This window comes from Berghia stephanieae, chromosome 11 (assembly GCF_034508935.2).
Source record: "Berghia stephanieae isolate SIO BIC M18660-M18661 chromosome 11, UCSD_Bste_1.3, whole genome shotgun sequence".
NCBI classification, from domain to species: Eukaryota; Metazoa; Mollusca; class Gastropoda; order Nudibranchia; family Aeolidiidae; genus Berghia; species Berghia stephanieae.
The window spans coordinates 9,194,321-9,216,820 of record NC_088370.1 but is presented as its reverse complement, the minus strand read 5'-3'; the positions used below and the strand labels follow the sequence as shown (position 1 = coordinate 9,216,820).

The following is a 22,500-nucleotide window of genomic DNA, read 5'->3' as shown; positions in this document are numbered from 1 at the left end:
GTCTAGCAGACCCAGCTACCCATTTACTGGAGATCGATCCAAATCCTTTTAACTGTGAAGCGAGTATTCTATCAATTGAGCTATCGGGACCGCTAGGACATGTTAGTGTTTAATTATATATCTTTTTTTTTTAATCTCCAGGAAATACCGATTTCCTGTTGTCAGCGCTGAGGCCATTGACTACTTAGTAGATGTACGGGACATCAATATTTTGGCAGTGGACACCATGGGCCCCGACCTGATGACCAGTAACTTCCCTACACACGTGAAAATGCTCGGCAACAGCAAGATGATCACCGAGAACATCAAAGACCCAGGCCGCCTTCCCGCCAAGGGATTCCGATTCTACTCGACCCCCGTCAAATTCGTCGGGGGGACTGGAGTTCAAGTCCGTGCCTTCGCAGTCATTGATGAAAACCCAGAACCCTGCGGCAGTCGCCAGTTGGGCTGTTCTTATTGTGTAGCAATGTTTACAGTCTTTGTTTCTCTCTTTTCATGCTTGTTTAGACAATTTTAGATATTAAGTAGGCATGGTGATATGGTGTCATCATCATCGTGATCATCATCATCATCATCATCATCATCATCATCATCATCATCATCATCATCATCATCATCATCATCATCATCATCACTTTATTTCCTAGTTTGAATAAGTAACGATTATTATATTGTTTTAACTTTATTATTATTATTATTATTATTATTATTATTATTATTATTATTATTATTATTATTATTATTATTATTATTATTATTATTATTATTATTATGTGCAAGGCTGTTAGAGACCAGGTACTCATTTTACACCTGAGTACCGTGAGAGAATGTGAGTTTACTGAGACCAGAATCCCCCCCCCCCCCCCCCCCCACCCCCTCCACCACCGGTTGACACATCGTTCACCAAGCCGAGAAAAAGGGGGAGGAAAAGAGGAATCAAAACAAAATTCGGACGTCGACACAATCGTCCTTTCTTGCCTTGCGTTGTGACTGGAAATGTGCGCTCAGTGAAAAATAAAATAGATGAACGGTGCTCACTGTAATATTTTTAATATGTATTTTTCATGCTCTTCCATCCCAAGTATTTGGAAAACTTCAGAAATAATTCCTGTTCCCAAAAAGGCAAAGTAAAACCAATGAATGATCCGAGACCTGTCGCTCTCACATCAATTGTCATGAAATGTTTTGAAAAACTTATTTTGTTACGAATTAATAACCATGTTAGACCTCTTTTGGACCCTTATCAATTTGCCTACCAAAGTAAACGCAGTGTTGAAGATGCCATCCTAGTTTTTACAAATAATATCTACAAACATTTAGACACGCCTAAAAGCTACTGCAGAATTCTTTTTGTTGATTTTTCATCAGCATTTAATACAATTCAGCCCCACTTCCTTGCTCATAAACTTTCTACTTTTAAAACTAATCCAAATATCATCTCCTGCAGTGGCGTGGGGCCATTGGATCGAATGGTGCCAGGCACCACACCAATCTTTTAAAAATTCATTAACAGCATAATTTAATTAAAAATAAAACAGAGAATTTAACTCCACTGTCTTTCGTCAACTCGCCAACAACATACTGCCTTTTTAGTCTCCACTCTATTCAAGATTCCGAATCACGCACTGCGCCGACTCGTGTGTTGGTGACATCACTGCGCGAATTAGTGACTGAATCAACATCGTGGTGCAAAGCAATCCAAGCTCCAGTTAATGCTCTATCCATTAGTATCGCTACAGCTGATTAAGCGAGAAACTAGGTCGAATTATACTATCTTCAAATAGCGGAAAACCCCTCGACTTGTGCCAGGATCTGAGAGCTCCACCGTTGGACTGGGGGGATGCGCCAAATTAGGGTAACTTCGGCCATCCAAAATATTACATTAACTGTCAAAAACACTGATCATTGTCAAGTTTATTTGTAAGCCGCAAAGAAAAACAACATAAAACTTTAAAATATGACATATCAACCCCCACCTCTTTTCACGATTTTTTAATAAAGTAATTCTTTGCAACGAAGCATTGTGGACGAATTTACCAACATTTTTCTTGCTTGCAGTGACGAGTTGATGGTTACGTGTGTATGAGTGTTTATTTGTGTGTGTGTATGTGTGTGTGTGTGTTTGTGCGTGTGTATTTGTGTCAGTCAGAGAAAGAAAGCGAAGATTGTCAACAGTTATACTTTTGGAGTGTTTTTAGATTTTTTAAGTACTTAAGTGGAGTGATTTTTCTTTACGGTGCTTTAAGATCTGAATCTACCTTTTATTTGTGCAATCATTAATCGTATTCCACTGATTTCCATTATTTGAGATATACTTTGAAGTTTTGTTTTGTTAAACAATGAATTGCAATGAATCAAGTTGACTCTTTACTTCACCGACCGTTTGGGAGATTGACACCAGATGTCAAATTAGAAATAAAAAGACCAGTTCCTCACCAATCAACTGATTTTGAATTAACACAGGTGTGGAAATCTTGAAAACGCTCTTTTTCAGTGACATGATATGACAGGCATGAATGGCTCACAGTTAGTTTAGAAAAAAAACGTTTCTTTTGTTTTTATTGTCTACTTTTTACAGATACAACAAACACTGACAAATCATGGACATCTATAGGCTATAGTGACCTTAACCACTTCCATCGTATTTCTTAACCTCCTGAACGTTGTTGTAGCACCCTTAAAAGAGTGAAAAATTTCTTGCGAAATTCAATGAAACAGGAGCGGTTAAATTCGTTAATGATTCTGTCAATTCACAAAGCTGAAATAGATGCCATTCCAGATTTCAATAAACACATTATAAAAAGATTTGCAGAGATGAAACATCGCCGTGCAGATTTTTTTACAAGTACTAAAAGTAAGTAGTTTCTGTCACAGGTTTTTTTTTCTCTTTTGATTTACATTTATCACATATTGATTGCATTATCTACCAAATCCAATCCTTTAAATGGTGGACAAAGAATAATTACAAAGACCTTTTCATACGGGACTTGTATCTCAGGGTTGTGGCTTGTTGTTTTCATGAATTATTTGTTTTTGTGAGTTTTGTCCACTCGTAGAAACCATCGACCCTCCCCCCACCCTTCCAAACAGAAAAGAGAGTTTTTAACATGTGCTCTCTCCTCTTAATCGTGTTCACTGTTTTAGAATTTTTTTTCTTCTAATCATGGCACCGCCATATGCCGTCAATACGCCACGCCGCTGATCTCCTGGGTGCTAGACTTCCTTACAAATAGAACACAATATATACAAGTAAAAGGAAATGTCTCCAATAACATAACTATAAATATTGGTGCTCCGCAGGGCTGTGTAATCTCTCCCATGCTCTTTATACTTTATACAAACGACTGGAAAAGCGCAGACTTAAACATACCCCTTTTAAAATATGCTGACGATACAACTCTACAAGGACTAATTACTAATAATAACGAAATAAATTGTAAGAAAGAAAGAAAGAAATTTGTTTCCTGGTGCGACAATAACCACATTGAATTGAATGTTAGTAAGACCAAAGAATCAATTATATAGAAAAGATAAGAATACAAAAGACCATATTACTATTAAAAATGAAAAAGTAGAGCAGGTAGTAGAATACAAATATCTAGGAGTCACCATGGACAACAAATTACGGTGGGACGTACATTCCAGTTATGCAATAGTAAAATTAATCAAAGAATGTACTTTTTACTGAAATTGTCCCAACTTAACATTGACAAAACACTTTGTGCCCTATTTTGTAGATCTGTAATAGAAAGTGGTTTTTTTTTTTTGTATTACTGCCTGGGGGGGGGGGGGGGAATTGTCTTAGCTCAACAAAAGCTAACTTTGACAGGATTATTAAAAGAGCTAATGCATTTACTACAGGATCCATGTCTTTTAATGATTTATATTCAGAACACTGCTTGAGAAAAATCAGTAATATTTTAGATAATCCAACTCACCCTTTAAATCTTCAGATCACGAAGTCGAACAGAAGTGACCGATTGTTGTCTATACGAACAAAAAGTGAGAGACACCTCCGATCCTTTTTACCTTACAGTTGCAGAATTTTTAATAAGGAAAATAATTTATAAATTTTGGTCTACGTCTGGTTTAACTTTGAAACCTTTTCTTTAAGATTACTCCAGACCCACAATTTTTAAACATCAATTTATAAAATTGCTTACTACAACATTTCTATTGACCTTTTTATTCTAAATTACGTGCCGTGTAATTTATACTATGTAATTTTTCTCAGTCAATTTACAATAGTATTATACTGTAACTAATTCCCTTAATTTACACTATGTAATTATTCTTACAGCCTGGGTGGGGATCCTGACCTCTCATAGCGGGCAGGGAGGTACATACTGTGTCTTCTATCCCCATATATCTGTTTACCAACATGCTTTCTGTCTTTGTCTTGGAATGAGATTACTTGGTTTTTTTCCTGGCCCTGGTCGGAGTCCTGGTTGGGAGGGAAACAGTCAAATGCATAGTTATTGTTTTTGGAGATGATATTTTTTTCCTTGTAAATCATCTCTCTGTTATGCATTGTATTATATTTAGTTTACATGTTATATTATATGAATGGTAAACATTTGAGTGTATTCCTCTTAGTTCGGACCTGTGCTTGTGTCTGGATGAGACTTTTAGGTGATCTCAAACTAAGTACATTGGTGGTATGCTCTTGGAATCTACATCTGTTCCCTATTTGAACTAATTCCCCTTTGTCTCACCTTTTCTTTTGTGCTTTAATTGTAATTCTAGAATTTTTTACTATCCCATTTTCTTCCTTTTTACTGGCGCTGATATAACCTAAATGTGTTGCAAGCGCCGTAAAACCCTTAAAAACAAAAACAATTCTTACAGCCTACAATATTATTACACTATATATACCTATTACCAATTTTTACTTTACCACATTATATTTACGTATATTATGTTTATGTATGTATCATTGTCGGCATTTTATACGTCTGTACAAAAATTTCCTTTTGGATGAATAAAGTACATTATTCTTATTATTAAAGAGACATTTCCAAGGGCTCAACATTACGCCTCTCAGAACGGTTCTCAAACCCAGGACCTTCCGATTCGAAGGCGAGAGTCATACCGCTAAACCAAGTATTATAGCTTCACAAACAAACACTACAGCTCAATCAATTTCAAAGATAGATTAATCAAATGAAATGCCTTTTGCCAAATTACAAAAGACTTACTAATTAAGGAATAGAACGCGGGTGGTTGGATGGGAGCATCACCCTTGAATCATATACCTATGATGTTCGCATGGGTGTACGATCCGATAGTGATGTCGTTTCTTCTTCTCTTTACTAGCCTATCCTGCTTCTTTGGTTTGTGATTGTATTTTTGACAGGGATATTTTTTTTTCTGTAAATCTTCTGCCTGTTTGTTCTTGGTTATTTATAATTTAGCTTATGATATCTTTAGGTTATGATTTTGATTTACATTTGTGCTATTTTTGTTAGATTGCTAGTTTTTTTGTTTCAGCGGTCTCTCATATAACCTCAATTGTGTTGGAAGAGACCTAAAGCAACAAACAAACAAAAAAAAAAAAAAAAAAAAAAAAAAAGGAATAGAACTGTCGGACACATACGACATCGACACGTTTCAGCTAAGTCCCTGGATTAAATGTGTTTGGAAATTGGATGGAATTCCTAACGTCGGTGCACACATTTCCAGCACAATTTAAAAAAATATATAATATCGCCTTACAGGCGTCATGTCTTGTCCTAAATGTTAAATTTTGTAATTTGACCCAATAACCAATGGTATAATATTGCACCAATAAACTAAATGTATTATTTCTATTCAATATATATGTTTGTCTTAATTATTCTTAATAAGGTTTAATCTGACACTATAGAAGGAACAAAGTTGACGTCACTCAGCTCTTTGTTATTGTTTTTAGACGGCTACTTCGGTGTTTAGTTCTCACTAAATTATATCAATCACATTATAAACGTGAAAGGTTACACACGGTTTTGCACGTGGGCACGTGCAATTAGGCTGATGGATGTTGTGAGTATTTTACATAATCTCATAGCATCTATACAAGATGGACTGTGTGAAGTGTTGCTGCTGACTAGGGACCCCTCGTAAAGCGCTTTGAGCACGTTTAGTGGATATTGCGCTATATAAAAGCTCAATTTTTAATTATTATTTTTTAAATTTGATTATTTATCTGTGCCGTGGTGTTCATATTTGAAAATGACAGGAGAGAGAGAGAGAGAGAGAGAGAGAGAGAGAGAGAGAGAGAGAGAGAGAGAGAGAGAGGAGGAGAGAGAGAGAGAGAGAGAGAGAGAGAGAGAGAGAGAGAGAGAGAGAGAGAGAGACAAAAGATGGATGAATAAGTACTTCTGTATCGTTCTAAATATGTTTTAGTTTGTAATAAATTAGTCAGTAGTCATCTGTAACAAATGTATAGTTGTCGCTAAACTTGATTTCATTTAATTATTAGGAACCCCACCCAGCCATATCCACACGAATTCAATCCCTCGTGGGGGCGGGGACGTACACTCCTCTAAGCTTGGTGAGAAGTTGCCAGGCTTTGATACCAGTTAGAGGAGACACTGGGTAGCTGCGAATCGGCTTCGGTCGAGGAGCTGATAACGGCAAGTGCGCTTCATCGGTGGGGTCTTTCTACCTGTCCAACATGTACCCGCTGTGGGCAAGAACCTGAGACGCCAGAGCATCTAGTCGAACGGTGTGTTGTGACGAAACTACCCGGCGGGTTTGCGACGGTGCACGAATGCGGACCGGACTTTGCTGATTGGGTCGATCGTCATAACATAGAAGTGTGAAAACCATAAGAGGCTGCTGCCATATCCACTGTGTATGTAATCGGTCATATGGAGTACTAATGATGAATATGTTACATAATGGTGGCATAACTATTCCAGTAGGAGGATGTTTAGGCAGATTCTTAGGATTAGTAAGTAGTCCTTCAAAGCCATTAGGCCCATAAAGCCGGAGTTTATCCCGGTTTCCAAAGCGTAAAACGGACAAAAGCAATATTGCTTGCTTCCTTTGGATAGGATACTAGTCTATGGCAAAGTAATTTCCGCCAGATCAAATAGAACCAGCTACCCAATCATTGCCGGGTGACAGAGTGGTCAGAAAAATATCTTGACTGCTTTGTTTTTAGTTTTTAAGGGTTTTACGGCGCTTGCAATACATCTAGGTCATATCAGCGCCAGTAAAAAGGAAGAAAATGGGATAGTAAAAAGTTCTAGAAGTACAATTAAAGCACCCAAGAAAAAGTAAGACAAAGGGTAATTGGTTCAAATAGGAAACAGATGTAGATTCCAGGATCACACTATCAAAGTACTTAGTTTGAGATCACTTAAAAAGTCTCATCCAGACATAAGCACAGGTCTCAACTAAGAGGGATACACTCAAAGGTTTATAAATCATAAAATATGTAAACAAAACAATATAGTGCATAACAGAGAGATGATTTACAAGGAAAAAGAATATCATCTCCCAAAACCATACATTTGACTGTTTCCCTCCCAGCTAGGGTATCCGGCTTTGGCCTGGACAAAACCAAATAATCTCATTCCAAGACAAAGACGGAAAGCATGTTTGGAAAACAGATATAGGGGATAGAAGACACGGTTATTTTTGTTTTTAAGGGTTTTACGGCCTTTGCAACACATTTAGGTTATATCAGCGCCAGTAAAAAGGAAGAAAATGGGATATTAAAAAGTTCTAGAATTACAATTAAAGCACCCAAGAAAAAGTAAGACATAGGGTAACTGGGAACAAATAGGGATCAGTTGTAGATTCCAAGAGCATACCATCAATGTACCTAGTTTGAGACCACCTATAGGTCTCATCCAGAAACAAGCACAAAATCCAACAAAGAGGAATACACTCAAATGCTTACATTATACATTCAAAATAACAAATATAATAATACATAACGGAGAGATGATTTACAAGGAAAAAAATATCGTCTCCCAAAACAATAACTATGCATTTGACTGTTTCCCTCCCAGCTAGGACTCCGACCAGGGCCAGGACAAAACCAAGTAATCTCATTCAAAGACAAAGACAGAAAGCATATTGGAAACAGATATAAGGGGATAGAAGACAAAACATGTACCCCCCTGCCTAATATGGGAAGTAAGGAACCCCACCCAGAGAGAGAGAGAGAGAGAGAGAGAGAGAGAGAGAGAGAGAGAGAGAGAGAGAGAGAGAGAGAGAGAGAGAGAGAGAGAGAGAGAGAGAGAGAGAGAGAGAGAGAGAGAGAGAATTGTGGAAAAAAAATAAAGAAATTAAATACTAAGCAAAGCAATGTATGGGATTAACAAAAGTATATATTTATTATCATACAATGTGCATAGCTCTATCGATATTCGTATCAACAAGTTTTAAGTATTAAAAATACACAAACAATGCACTCTTTACAAATTGAAGACCTCAATACTAAAAGTACTTGGGTCACATTCTCATGATTTATCAGCTAGTCAGTGATAAACTTAAAGCATGATCACCCCACAGGCGTCATGTCACGACATACATGTTTTGTTTTGCTATTGGTCATGTAAAGCGCTTTGAGCATGTTTAGTGGATATTGCTCTATAAAAAGCTAAAGCTCTAATGATCAAAAAGACCTCAATACTAAAAGTACTTGAGTCAAATTCTCATGATTTATCAGCTAATCAGTGATAAACTTAAAGCATGATCACCTTCAATAGGATTCAATAGTCGTAACGTCACTTCCTTCCTAATGACGCATGGTAACTTAGTAACACTGGCTCTAAACTATTGGAACAATGGCGGACGCCGAATGAAATATTTCTCCGGCGAGCATAAAAGCGTATCCAGAGGGGAAAAAAAACATAAATTTGACCATGTTTTTACTTTTACACATTCTGATCACAAGACATATGAAAAGTTCTAGCCAGCTTGAAGAATAAAAAGTAATGATTTTCTTTGTTTAGAACCAAGATGGCCGCCGTTGCCTGGCGGCGTGACATCAGACTACTGAATCCAATTCACAGGGCGGGGTTCCTGAGCTCCCATAGCGGGCAGGGGGTACATCCTGTGTCTTCTTTCCCCTTATATCTGTTTTCCAACATGCTTTCTGTCTTTGTCTTGGAATGAGATTACTTGGTTTTGCCCTGGGCCTGGCCGTAGATTTGGCTGGGAGGGAAACAGTCAAATGTATAGTTAAGAGTTATGGGAGGTGATGTTAATTTCTTTGTAAATCATCTGTGTTATATAATATTGTTATAATATTTGTTATTTTGAATGTAAAATGTAAGCATTTGAGTGTATTCCTCTCAGTGGGATCTTGTGCTGGAGTCTGGTGTCTGGGTAAAAACATTTCGGTGATCTCAAACTAAGTACTTAGATAATGTGCTCTTGGAATCTACATCTGTTCCCTATTTGAACCAATTCCCCTTTGTCTTACTCTTTCCTCAAGTCCTTTTCATTGTACATCTAAAATCTTTTCACTATCCAATTTTCTTCTTTTTATTTGCGCTGATATGACCAAAATGTGTTGCAAGCGCTGTAAAACCCTTAAAAACCAAAACCAACAAACCTCAGTTCATTCACTAATTATTCTTATGATAGACATAACCAACAACCCCTACCTCAATACTACTATTTTATTTTTTTGCACACCCTGTAAAGAAGAATCTAAACTGAATCATCTATGGGGGTAGCGTGGCTCAGTGGTACCGTCTTTGCTTCGTACCCAACAGATAACGAGTTCGATCACCCACGGCTGCGCTGTGTGACCTTGAGCAAGTCACCTCGCCCGAGCTCAATTTGCGGCGCTGCACTGCGGCTGACGCCTGGGTTATTTCAGATTTCCCTTGGAATAGACCCTAGAGACAAATTTCCCCTATGGGATGAATAAAGTGAATTTTACTTTTTTTTATTTTCTTAATTTATTTTTTTCAAAATTAACTTCCAGTGACATAAGTACTTTTAGCACAAGGTTCTTCAATCACAACGTGGAAGAGGTATTTAATGCTTTGTCCATTTTAGGATTTTTGTCATAACATAGTATACATCCAATCATACAATTGCCAATAACAATAATATTACTCAACTCATGTATACTCTTTATTTACTTAATAAATCTGTATATTATAGACATGCTGCAAAGTATGTTTCAATTTTATATTATATTCTCAAAGACAACAAAAAAAAAAAAAAGGAGGAAAATAAAAGAGAGTAACTCTAAATGTCCACTGCCTTTTTCGAACAATGCCGTGTAAAATTAATATTCATTTAGTATCACATTGATCACAGATGCGCTTTTAAGAGGATTGGTAAAGATAAAAATCACATCATGAGGTAATTTATTTTTTTCGAGGATCTGGAGAAAAAATAAGAAATCATAGAGTATAAAATATGATGATGATATAATAATAATAATAATAATAATAATAATAATAATAATAATAATAATAATAATAATAATAATAATAATAATAATAATAATAATAATGATAATGATGATGAGGATGATAAAAATAATAATAATAATAATAATAATAATAATAATAATAATAATAATAATAATAATAATAATAATAATAATAATAATAATAATAATAATAATGATAATAATAATAATGATGATGATGATGATGATGATGATGATGATGATGATGATGATGATGATGATTATAATGATGATGATGATGATGATGATGATGATGATGATGATGATGATGATGATGATGATGATGACTTTATAAATATTTCTGATAATAATGACATCACCAGTATCAATAGTTATGCAACAAAGCACGCAATAAATAGTGAGGTGCAAACAATTAATACTCATATTTTTGTGCATAACATTGATGGAAACCATCAAAATTCCCAACACCAGAAATCAATAACACGTTTATTATTATTACCGTGAACTGGGGTACCTTTGCCTCAAGGGGAAACTTTGCCTCTGTGAATTTGAAGCATTTTGAATACTTTCAGCTTTGTTGCAGTTATTGCACCCGATAAAAGACTTCATTTTTTATCAAAGGAAATAATTGCCACAAAACTAAACAATCTCTTACTGGTCCACAATTCAAGAGGCAAAGTTTCCCATCCAATCAAAGTTACTTCTAACGCACCAATTAAAAGCGAGTTAGGTAAATAATATTAGAAGTACATACAGAGGGTTGCAAAAGTAGGTATACATAGTGAAATGTGTTTGCGTGGTGGAGTCTGTTATATGATATGTGCTCACACAGTATACCTACCTACTTTTGCACCCCACCCAATTTGACGGTATACTCTTCCAAGAACATAACTCATGTTACCAGTGATTTGTTAATTGGTTTTGTTACTCTTTTGGCTGTCAGTTATATTTTGCCTGAAATAAGGCCTAAACGTTTTAGTCACCTTAAAAATAATTACTGGTCTGATCACTTCGGGTCAAAATCTTGTTTAGTTAAAAATGTTGACTGCAGGTATAGTTATATCATAAGATATGTGACCCATCGTCTCAAAACAGTATTATGCCCAGAGGAATTTGATCTCTAAATATGAATTTAGAATAAAAAGCATAAGAAATAGGAACCTTGTGTTGGTTTCAATGTAAGAAATTATCTTTATTCTCCGCCATAACAAATAGAAATTATGTTTATTCTCCATCATAGCAAATAGGAATTAACTCCAAGTTTTAAATTCTTTGCTAAACATTTAATTTCCAGGACATAGCACAACTTGACATAGTACCAATTTGAGACGAAGGGTTATATATATATATATATATATATATATATATATATATATATATATATATATATATATATATATATATATATATATATAGCCAAAAGGGAGATAATAATCTAAATGTTTGTTTTCTTATACCCGTGAACGGTTATTGCCCCTTCCAACACATATCCAAGTGTCAGCTTTTGTATCTGATGTATTCTGAAGGATTTTAGATGCATGTCAAAGAATAATACACGTCTTTGACTTTTTCTCGTCAGTCTGATCAGATTTCTTTGAGGATTTTTTGATTGGCCCGACCATTATAGACATTTGGCCACCAGTTTGACGAGCAATCTTCTTTGCTACTATCAACTTTTCTACCATTCTCTGTCAGGAGAAAAAGAAAAGAAATTATAGAAGCTAAATAAATAATACAGAGAAAATAAGACATGTGTGGTCATAAGATTATTTAACAGGCGTCTATGTGGTCTAGTGGTATGACACTCGTTTTCGGATCGGAAGGTCCTGGGTTCGAGCCTCTGCGCATTGTTGAGTCCTTGGAGAAGGCTTGTTACTCACATTCTCTCATCGTACTTAAGTGTAAAATGAGTACTTGGCAGTTAAAAGTGTTGTCTCTGTCCGAAAAAAAAAAAACAATTGAAATTTCGCGTCATGTCCTGTCCTACATGTTTAAAGTTGCTGTTGGCCAGGGACCCCTTGTAAAGCGCTTTGAGCACATTTAATGGATATTGTGCTCTATAAAATCTCTTTAAAAAATTATTTTTTTTTAAACAGAAAATTTCTCTTGAAAGGATAACATCAATAAAACTGACAGCAAGGTTTTTTCCTTCATAACTGCAGGCTATGACCTTTGAATTGTCAAAGTGCTTCAAGCCTAAGACTTCAAAGAATGTCAGTTTTGATACAGTTCGAAAAAGGGTCATTAAAATTAATCGATATAATTTGAATTAAAATTCAAGAGTCCAAAAATATTTAAAAAAAAAAAAAGAACATAACAAAGGAAACAAATAACTTGTTTTATCACAATAGACAAGAAAGTCTAAGTGAATTGATCACTACCACATCTTACCTCAAAAATTCTGTGTATACCTTCTCCTGTGACACAGCTGACTTCAAAATGCTCTAGCTCTAGCTCCTTGGCTAATCCTTTAATGTCCTCATCGGTTACTTCCCTTTTGTCCTCCAAGTCAGCCTTTGTACCTACCACAATCTGAAAGTATATCAAATACCAATCAACCAATCAATTAATCAATAAATCAATCAATCAATCAATCAATCAACCAAACAACCAAACTAACAATAAACAATTCAAGTGTCAGGTCTGTTCCCGACATAGAAAATCATTTCTTTCCTTTTGATGGTTCCTCTGTAATCTTGTGATGCTATGCATAGTAAGTTATTTACAGGGATACATTTTTACAATTGCATTATAACATAAGTCCTGGGTTATTCAATCAACATACAGTGCTTACACCTCTGAAAAATCACATCAGTTATCGCATGTTTTTATTAAAACCAGTCAAATGGATCTTTCAATTATTCTATTTTACCCCAACCCCCCCCCCCCCCCCCCCCCCCCCCCCCTAGGGCAAACCAGTAATGTTTTGCCAATGTAATCAATCAATAACTGTGATCTGACAACCCATAGCCAATTTAAGCACTTGCCAACAACCTATAGCAATCAGCCTCTCAGATTCTGAGTATCGTTAACAATTTTAACACCGGCAATTGAAAAAAATTAATAGTGTTGTCAATTGTTGTGATACAATTTCTTCATCAGTGTATTGCTCAATCCAATAACATCAAGGGAAGTAAGAAAAGGATTTAACAGCTTGAGCAACAACAAAGCCCCAGCAGAAGACAATTTATGCACTGAATTATTAAAATATGGACCGCAGTCACTCAAAGAACACAAAGAACACATAGCAGACATATTTACTATCACATTTGAAGAACACAAGCCCCTCAACATAAACATGGGGTCATTAATTCTATAGATAGATTGAAGTTGACGTCACTCCAGCTTTTGTTATTGTTTTTTGACATCTGCATTAATGAGTAATTCTCACTAAACTGTATTAACCAGACTATAAATGTTTAAGGTTACACATACTTTTGTGTATTGGTCCGTTATACTTCTGGATGGCCATATTGTGAGATTCTTAGCCAACAAGCGCATACTATCTATACAGAAACTGGGAAAGACCAAAGGACCCCAAAAGAACCTAAGACCAATAACCCTCCTGAACACCATTCAAAAAACACTCTCCATTAATCAATCTTAACAGGATAAGACCACGCATAGAAATTAGAAAGGTATTTATCACACAGCCAAAGTGGATTTCGTCTAGAAAGAAGCACAGCTGATGATGTGTGGACACATAAATAACTGGCGATGAAAACACTATCTGAGAAAATTAAAATCATCATCACCGGGATGGACATGTCAGTGACCTTTGACACGATAGATCGCCATGCCCTGCTATATATATATTGAAAACAATAATAACCGATGATGAAATTAGACTAATGCGTTTCCTGCTCTGTGATACCTGGGTAAAAACCAAAGTGAACGGAGCACCAACCTAGATACCATTCTTAAGTAATATTGGATCACCCCAAGGAGTCTGGTTATGTTTGTTGTAAACCTGGAACATGCTCTAAAGCGCTCGGTTTTGCCTGCCCCTCAAACTGTATTTGCATCCCACCTTCCATCAGAAAGAGCATATGCAGACGATACTGATTTCATCACTAGAAAAGATCTCAATGCAAAAATCGTATAAGAAACATTAGAGAAACACCAATAAAACCAACATTACAAAACTCGACAAAGACGACCAAGAGTGGAAAAAGACAAAAAAAGGTGGGATCGTTAATAGGAGACAAAGAAGACATAAAAAGATGAAAACATCTGTCGGTAGCCGCTCTCAATAAGCTGACACACGTATGGCTCAGAAACAAACCGAAAAGAAAAACAAAAATAAAGCTATACAAGAGCCTTGCTAAATCAGGACTTATTTACATCTGTAGAACATGGGCACTAATAAAAAGCAAAGAAGATAAACTAGATGCCTTCGATTGGAAACAGCTCAGAAGAATTCTAAATAACCACTTCCCAACCAAAATAAGTAACAAATCACTGTACATAAAATGCAAAGAAAAACTGCAAGCGATTCAAATTTTGGAAACAAGATGAAACTATATGAACATATTATCTTAAGGAGAGACAGACATATCCCAGCTAATAAGGCAATGGCATTATTCTTTACACCAAGCTGACATAACAAACACAAAGGCAGACCCACAACAAGCTTATACACTACAATAAATAAAGACCTCAAGTGCATAGATGATACACAAGAACTGAGGTGCGAAAAGGATTTACATAGAACACCTGAGATCTATCGCAGCAGATCATCATCAGTGGAAAGAACTCGTTCAATGAATCACAGAAGCTGCCAAAGCGTCCCAGTCAGTATATTAGGAGGTGATCGGCAATAAGTCAAGTAAGTCAAGTGTCAAAATATTGTGATAAATACTCACTAACTGTGGGACTGACCTTTTTGTCTGTTTGACATGAACTAAAGGTAGCTATGGAATTAAGGAATGTGTACCAGGCCTATTCGTTGAATGGAAATAATTGGTTGAGGGAATGGAACTGGCTAAATGGCAGGTACTATTCTGATTGGTTAATGCTTAGTAACTCTCAAAACATCAATAATTATTCCTGTCATCGGCCGTCTGAGAATGACATGCAGCCTGTGATAAATTATTAAAGAATCTCACATGTGAGCAGCACAATGTTGTGAGTGCTTAGATAGAAAAAGTTTTTCAGAGCCATTACACCATGGAGCCATATCATGAAACAGACAATAGTTATTTTGAATAGACTGTTAGTCTATCACAAAGTACTTTCTGCCAGAACTTATAGATCCGGCTACCCAATAACTGCTGGGTGGACAGGGGGGGGGGGGGGGGGGGGGGGGCGGGAATAGAACAAAAATCTAGACTGCGCACAGGATTGATCTCGGTCCCTTTGCACGAGAAGCAAGTGCTCTACCAACTGAGCTATCGGGACCCCTCAGTTCTTGGATAAGGCTCTTTATTAACATTCTCTCATCACATTTAATTTGAAATTACAAGCATGTTTAAAAATATTTCTTTCTGTTAAATAGTAGGATAATACAATATTCCTAAGTGACTGAACTTTATTCTGTACTCACTATTGAAACATCTTCCTGGGCATATCGCTGAATCTCATGGACCCATCGTTCAACATTGTCAAAAGTGGCCTTATCTGTCAGGTCATAGAAGACAAATATGCCTTGAGAACCTCGATAGTATGAATTCGTTATTGTCCGAAATCTCTCTTGTCCAGCAGTATCCCATATCTGATAGGGATGAAAAGAATGTAAAAAATTATTACAAACAAATAAACAAGATTTTTTTTTTTTAATGGGTATCTAATAATCATGAATAATGAAAAAGACCTGACCGCCTCATAGAGCACTACGACTACGATGGTCCCCACGGGAAAGAGAGAGAGAGAGAGAGAGGCAGACCATTGAGAACCTGGAAGAGGATAGTTGAAGGAAAGAGACTGGAAAGACTTTAATTGAGCTAAGCTGGTTGACACCGGACAGAGATGCCTGGAGGAATTTTGTCATACTTAGATCTCATTATATAATTTCAAAGACTGAAGATAATAATCATCTAAATTTTATTTGAAATTCTATATTGATAATAAAGATCTGACAATGTGTATAGTTCTCACTTTCAACCATAAACAAATGTAAATATCTATATTGAATTACAATAGTGTGCAAATTAGTTGTACAACAATCATGGAAGGGGGTGTCACTTACGACACATCATGGAAGCCGGGTGTCATGAACTCAAAGAAAAAATTCCCCTTACTGGAATGGAAAATTGTACAAAACATTTAACTAAATTAATAAATGTTAGTGATGACATGGGATCAATATGGGTGATGCCTATTGCGTTGAGCCCCATCTCAATGAAAAGTCAAATGTTTCCACGTCTTATCATTTGTTAGATCTAAAGCACGACCTTTTGGAGGCAGCCAAAGCGTCCCAGTCCAATGACAGAGACGTGAGAGGCTCATAAGTCTAGCATGTCATAACATTGATCGACAGAAAACTAAAAAACAACGAATCAAATTTCACATAGAGTTAGTGCAATATCGCCATAGAGATGATGTCTGTATCTCATCAAAATGCATTTCTCCCAGCAAGCTTTATGACTAAATCAATTGACTCAACATGAAAATCTTAATTTCACAAGATGCAAAATTGGTGTAAAATTGGACTTAATTTTATCCAGAATTCAACATTGTTATAAGTCCCCAATGACTTCATTACACTAAGTAACCTGATCAAATGATCAATATCCAATAAAGTCAGAAATATGGTTAAAGAATTTTTGGTTATCAATGTTTGCTTGTAGTCATTCAGAGCCATTAGGCCCCTGGAACTGGAGTTAATCCTGGGTTCTAAAGCGTGAAATGGACAAATGAGATTAATTGCTACCCTTTGGATAGGTAGGATGCTACTCTATTACAAAGCAATTTCCACCTGATCTAATAGACCCAGCTACCCAATCATTGCTGGTTGGAGAGAGGGGAGGGTTCATAAAAAAATGTCGATGTCACCCGGAATTGATCTCAGTCGCTTTGCATGTGAAATAAGTGCTATTGTTATCAAAAGAAATATTATACAGAGAACAGAGGACACAATCCTTCTTTTGTGTGCTCACCTTTAGGCCTACATAGATTCCCAATCAGTTCCTGTATTGCATGTGATCAATCATAATCTTCTTCAGCTGATCTTTCTTTCTTCATTCTCCATGACTTTATACCCATCAAAATAAATTGGATTATTGTTATTTCACATCCTTAAATCTTTGACTCACAGTCATCTTGTTTGTACTTGTAATCTATACATTTGTGTCTGTTTCTTGTCTCACTAGCACGACTTTGTTGTTGAGTGGTACAACACTTGGTTTGTGACCAGTAGAATACAGGTTCGAGTCTTACTTAAGGCGGTGCAATATTAAGTCTCTGGAAAAGGCTCTTTAACAACATTTACTCATACCACTCAGGTGCTAAATGGGTACCTGGATGGTAACAGCATTGCTTCTGTCATAAAAAAATAAAATGAAATAGCACCTCACGGGTGAAGCGTCTCATCCTACATTTTATTATAATAATAATAATAATAATAATAATAATAATAATAATAATAATAATAATAATAATAATAATAATAATAATAATAATAATAATAATAAAATAAAATTCCCTATATTCATCCCATAGGGGAAATTTGTCTCTCAGGTCTATCTGAAGGGAAGATTGGAATAACTCAGTGTGTCAGCCACAGTGCAGCACTGCAAATTGAGCTAGAGCGAGGTGACTTGCTCAAAGCCACACAGTGCATCGGTGGGTGATCGAACTCAGTACCTTTTGGGTATGAAGCAAAGACCGTACCACTGAGCCACGCTGCCCCTAATAGAGATACCATTGGACTGAGACCCCTTGAAAAGTGCATTTGTTGATATTTCACTAAATATAAGATAATTTTAATTATCATTTTTCGAGCACACATTTTGGTGGATTTCAACATTAAATTCTTGACAATAATCTTAGAATCTATATGTTTAAATAGTCATCATACCTGCAGCTTGACAAGTTCACCAGCCACCTCCACCATCTTAATAGCAAAGTCAACTCCTATGGTAGATAAGTATTCTGGAGTATACCTATCTTGTGCAAATCTGCCAGGATAGGGTAATAAAGTAAATACATGTTGCCTTTTTGCTTTGGTGAATTTTTTTGCAGTCTTAGTCTTTGAGTTACTTTAAATCAACCATAAATATTGTAATTACCTTTTTCTGTTTCTATCCCTTTCTTCTTTTGGTTATTCTATTCTCTAATAATAAAAAGATAAGCAATTCAGCAGTTTTTATAATTATTTATATGTAGGCTATAAAATAATATTCCAGCCATGAAACTAAATAGAATGTAAATTTGGAAATGTAGTAAAACCAAAACATAAAGCAATATTGAAACCATTTAAAAAAGGATTGTTTGACGATTCGGTTATATGAAAACTGATAATAATATACGACATTTATATAGCACTTCAAAGCACTTCACTGATAAAGTAGGCATAAGGTACATTACATTCAGGATGATTTACAACATATTGACAACTCCGCACAAACAAAATTTACCCGAACCATTAATAGATGTGAACAATAATTTGAAATGTAATAATAGTATAATAGAAAAAATATAAACAGTTTAAGATATACATTTTTGATTCATCTTGAACTTTAACAATCTATATTTGTTATAAAGCTGGCCAAAAGTGATGTCAACAGTATAGCGGAGGTAATAACATTGTAAGGGTTTTACTTTTACTAATGATCTCTTGATTTTTGATCCGTGACTGCTAATTTAAGTTTAAATTAGTGGTAGCTTTTTAAATCCAAATTTTCTTAAAAAGCCAATGAAAAGTAAAAATGCAACTAATTTGATTGAAATTTTTGAAATTTGAAATTTTATTTTTATGAATTAAATTTCAGTGCCCTTTTTTCCCCCACAACATCTTTCTCTCTTTCTTTTTTTTTTTTAAAGAGAAGATGAATTACATTGAGAAACTACTTTCTTTCCTTTTTCTTTGTTTTGGGTTTTAGCTATTATAAGTTCTGACAATGCGTCAATCACAGTTGACAAGGTTTATTTCACCTTCTTTACAATGCTGTTTTAACATATTGGTGGTAAACACAGCTTTCTAATATGTATCCAATACTTTTAGACTTTGAGAACTGTTCAATATCAAAAGGACTATCAAATTTTACTTCCATCTTTGAGCAAATTCAGAAAAATTAAGTGTAAAATGCCTTTTCTATCAACTTGTTTCAAGGGGCCATAACCAAGGATCAAACATAGGAGAATTCTATTGATCAAAGTATACCAGGCATATTAAATTAATACCTCAGAAACCACAAATAAAATAAACTTACTTCATTATTGTCGCTGATTTCCCTGTTCCAGCATCTCCTATGAGAACAAGCTTGAACAAGTAGGTGGGAGCATCTTTTCTGGCACTATCGGCACTAGCATCTATAACTGTCATTCCAAAACCCACCATTGTCAAATGGTGGATTGCCTTTTCAGAGAAGAAAAAAATAAAGAGGAGATAAAGGATTGAAGAGAAGGGTAATATAAACCTGAGCATTTATACGGAACAACATCCACTTAATGCAATAGAGATAAGAGTTTTTCAACAGGCACATTGCTGTTAAGCCAGGTTCTTATTTTACACCAGAGGAATGTGAGAGAATGTGAGTAAGACCCTTTTCCAAGGACTGATTTTTGTGCCGCTCAGAGTGCGACTTTAACTCAGGACCTGTCGGTCTGAAGGAGAGTATGATACCAATTGATCACAAAGCCGCATAAATCAAAGCATACTCTAAGTAACTGTATAATATCTTAGATAACTTGGGGATTTAAGTCTAATGTGACTTCATTCATTTTTTTATGTTTTATGTGAAAGCTTTGGCTTCATTAACTAACCTCAATTGTAATTATAAAATATTTTATCTGTTCATTAAACATTATTTTCACTTATTGCAATATCAATAAGCTTTTAATAAATCTTGTAAATCAGTGAACAGCCTAAAAGCTATGCGTATTGAGTTACAGGTTTTGTTTGTCATTTCATTACAAGAATAACGAACAAGCTCTAATTTCAAGTTCCGAGATAATTTCGGCAATCCTACGGCGAAGATAGAAATTTAAAAGTAAAAACTTCAATATCAACAGTTATCATCTATTATTTTAGGTGAACAATTCAGGGGAATGTGTTGCTCGTGTGAGATCAAACGAAAGTTAGCATTGTGAAACTGAAACCCGTCCAATCTGGACCTGCCAAACTCGACTGAACTCAAATGCGGCTCAAAATACAGTTACGATGAACAAATTCATCGGTTTATCGACGCTTATAAGTATGAGACTGGCATATTATTGATAGCACCTCTTATAATCAAGTAGAAAAACAGATCGTTTCGTTAGGTTATGGGAACCAACAATGAATGCGGGTTAAGTGAAGCGATCCCAATATGTCGTTATTTAGGCTCTGTAGTTAGGTGGAATAAACAAAAGAGAGATAACTAGGAAAAAACACTACAGTCGGCTTCGTTGTTTTCGTTTTCTTGTTAATTAATTAATTATTTATTTATTTGTTTATTCATTTATTTATTCATGTATCTATTTATTTATTTAAACATCTATTTTCCTAATCATCTATTAATTTTGTATTATTACTTTTTAATTAATTTATTTTCACCCATTTATTTATTTATTAATCATTCTTTATTAATTTATTCATCTTTATTTATTTATTTATTCATTTAAATTTGTGCCTTTACTTATTTATCTTTAATTACTAACTATTCTCAAAACTCGGGTACGGCATTATTGTCAACATACAGTGTTTATTATTATTTTTTATTGACGCATTTCAGGTTTGAATAACTCCACAGCTATGTAAGACTTCATCAAACGGTTTTTTTTTTTTGGTCATAGTCAGTCCTGGTCATAGTTGCAAAATTTATTTAAGTTTTGACTGATATAAGATTTTAGCACGGTGCGCCCTTTGGTAGCTGAATTGGATTCAGTAGTCTGATGTCACACCGCCCGGCAACGGCGGCCATCTTGGTTCTAAACAAAGAGAATCATTACTTTTTATTCTTCATGCTGGCTAGAACTTTTCATATTCCTTGTGATCAGAATGTGTAAAAGTCAAAACATGATCAAATTTATGGAGTTTTTTTTTCCTCTGGATACCCTTTTATGCTCGCCGGAGAAATATTTCATACGGCGTCCGCCATTGTTCCGATAGTTTAGAGCCAGTTACTAAGTTACCATGCGTCATTAGGAAGGAAGTGACGTTTTGACCGATGAAGAGTATTATGAGGATATGAGTAGAAGAGGGTAATTTTGAAATAAACCGTAATTTACAAAGTGTTTGTGTTTAATAATGACACATTTCAAGTTTGGAATAACTCAAATACAGGAGGAACGACGTCACTTTTGTTTTCAACATTTTATTCCAAATTTATAAAAAAAAATTTCTAGAATTTGTTCTAGAATTACAATTAATGCACCCAAGAAAAGATAAATTAAAGGAGAATTGGCAAGGAATTCCATTTTCGGATGGTGCTGGGAAAACTGAGTCGATGAGCAGTAACTGGTTACAGTGTATAGATAGAACGAAGATGACGTCACTCACGCCTTTGTTATTGTATTTTGCCATCCGGGTTTGTGAGTTGTTCTCACAACTGTATCAACCACACTATAAAAGTTCATGGTTACACACAGTTTGTGTGTTGGTCCGTTATACTTCCGGATGGCAATGTTATGAGCTTCTTAGCCAAGCGCATATTATCTATAAGAGCTGTAGCCGGGCACCAGAACAGCTCCGTGTCCGTGATGCCCTAGCTGCAAAACAAGATATATGGAGTATTGAATCGAACTGTAGGATCGTTTTCACACCAATTCACTTCCAATGGTAACCCCCCCCCCCCCCCCCAAATAAAGTCTAGTGTCAAGTATTATAAGAATGGCTCGTATAATGGTTGGAGTGTTTGTTTTTTTTTTTTTTTTTTTTTGTTTGTTTTTTTGTTTTTTTGTTTTAAACTTTGGGCACATCGAGCTCGATGTGCCCAAAGTTTAAAACAAAAAAAAAAAAAAAACAA

At 35.4% G+C, this 22,500-nt stretch overlaps 2 protein-coding genes across 4 annotated transcripts in view; one reads left to right on the top strand and one right to left on the bottom strand.

The window, feature by feature from the left end:
* The window catches only part of LOC144956283 (isatin hydrolase-like), a 36,956-nt gene extending 31,141 nt beyond the window's left edge, over positions 1 to 5,815 (top strand). For both annotated transcript variants that reach the window (XM_078886757.1, XM_078886759.1), the window contains exon 6: positions 142 to 5,815. In XM_078886757.1, coding sequence (XP_078742883.1) covers positions 142 to 517 — 376 coding nt within the window. In that variant the 3' untranslated portion in view covers positions 518 to 5,815. The remainder of the gene's footprint in view (positions 1 to 141) is intronic.
* Positions 5,816 to 8,306: 2,491 nt separating this feature from the next.
* Positions 8,307 to 20,882, bottom strand: LOC144956503 (uncharacterized). 2 transcript variants are annotated; one of them, XR_013641962.1, is made up of 7 exons: positions 20,778 to 20,882; positions 19,765 to 19,910; positions 18,411 to 18,510; positions 15,939 to 16,106; positions 12,785 to 12,925; positions 11,851 to 12,081; positions 8,307 to 10,342 (listed from the first exon to the last, which is right to left on the bottom strand). XR_013641962.1 is itself a non-coding variant. In XM_078887044.1 (6 exons), exons 2-6 carry the CDS (start codon positions 19,890 to 19,892, stop codon positions 11,935 to 11,937), a joined length of 684 nt encoding a protein of 227 aa, XP_078743170.1. In that variant the 5' UTR covers positions 19,893 to 19,910; positions 20,778 to 20,882; the 3' UTR covers positions 11,815 to 11,934. The 2 variants fall into 2 exon arrangements, 1 of the variants encoding a protein (XP_078743170.1); XM_078887044.1 differs by lacking the exon at positions 8,307 to 10,342 and having other exon boundaries at positions 11,815 to 12,081.
* Between the last annotated feature and the right edge of the window lie 1,618 nt (positions 20,883 to 22,500).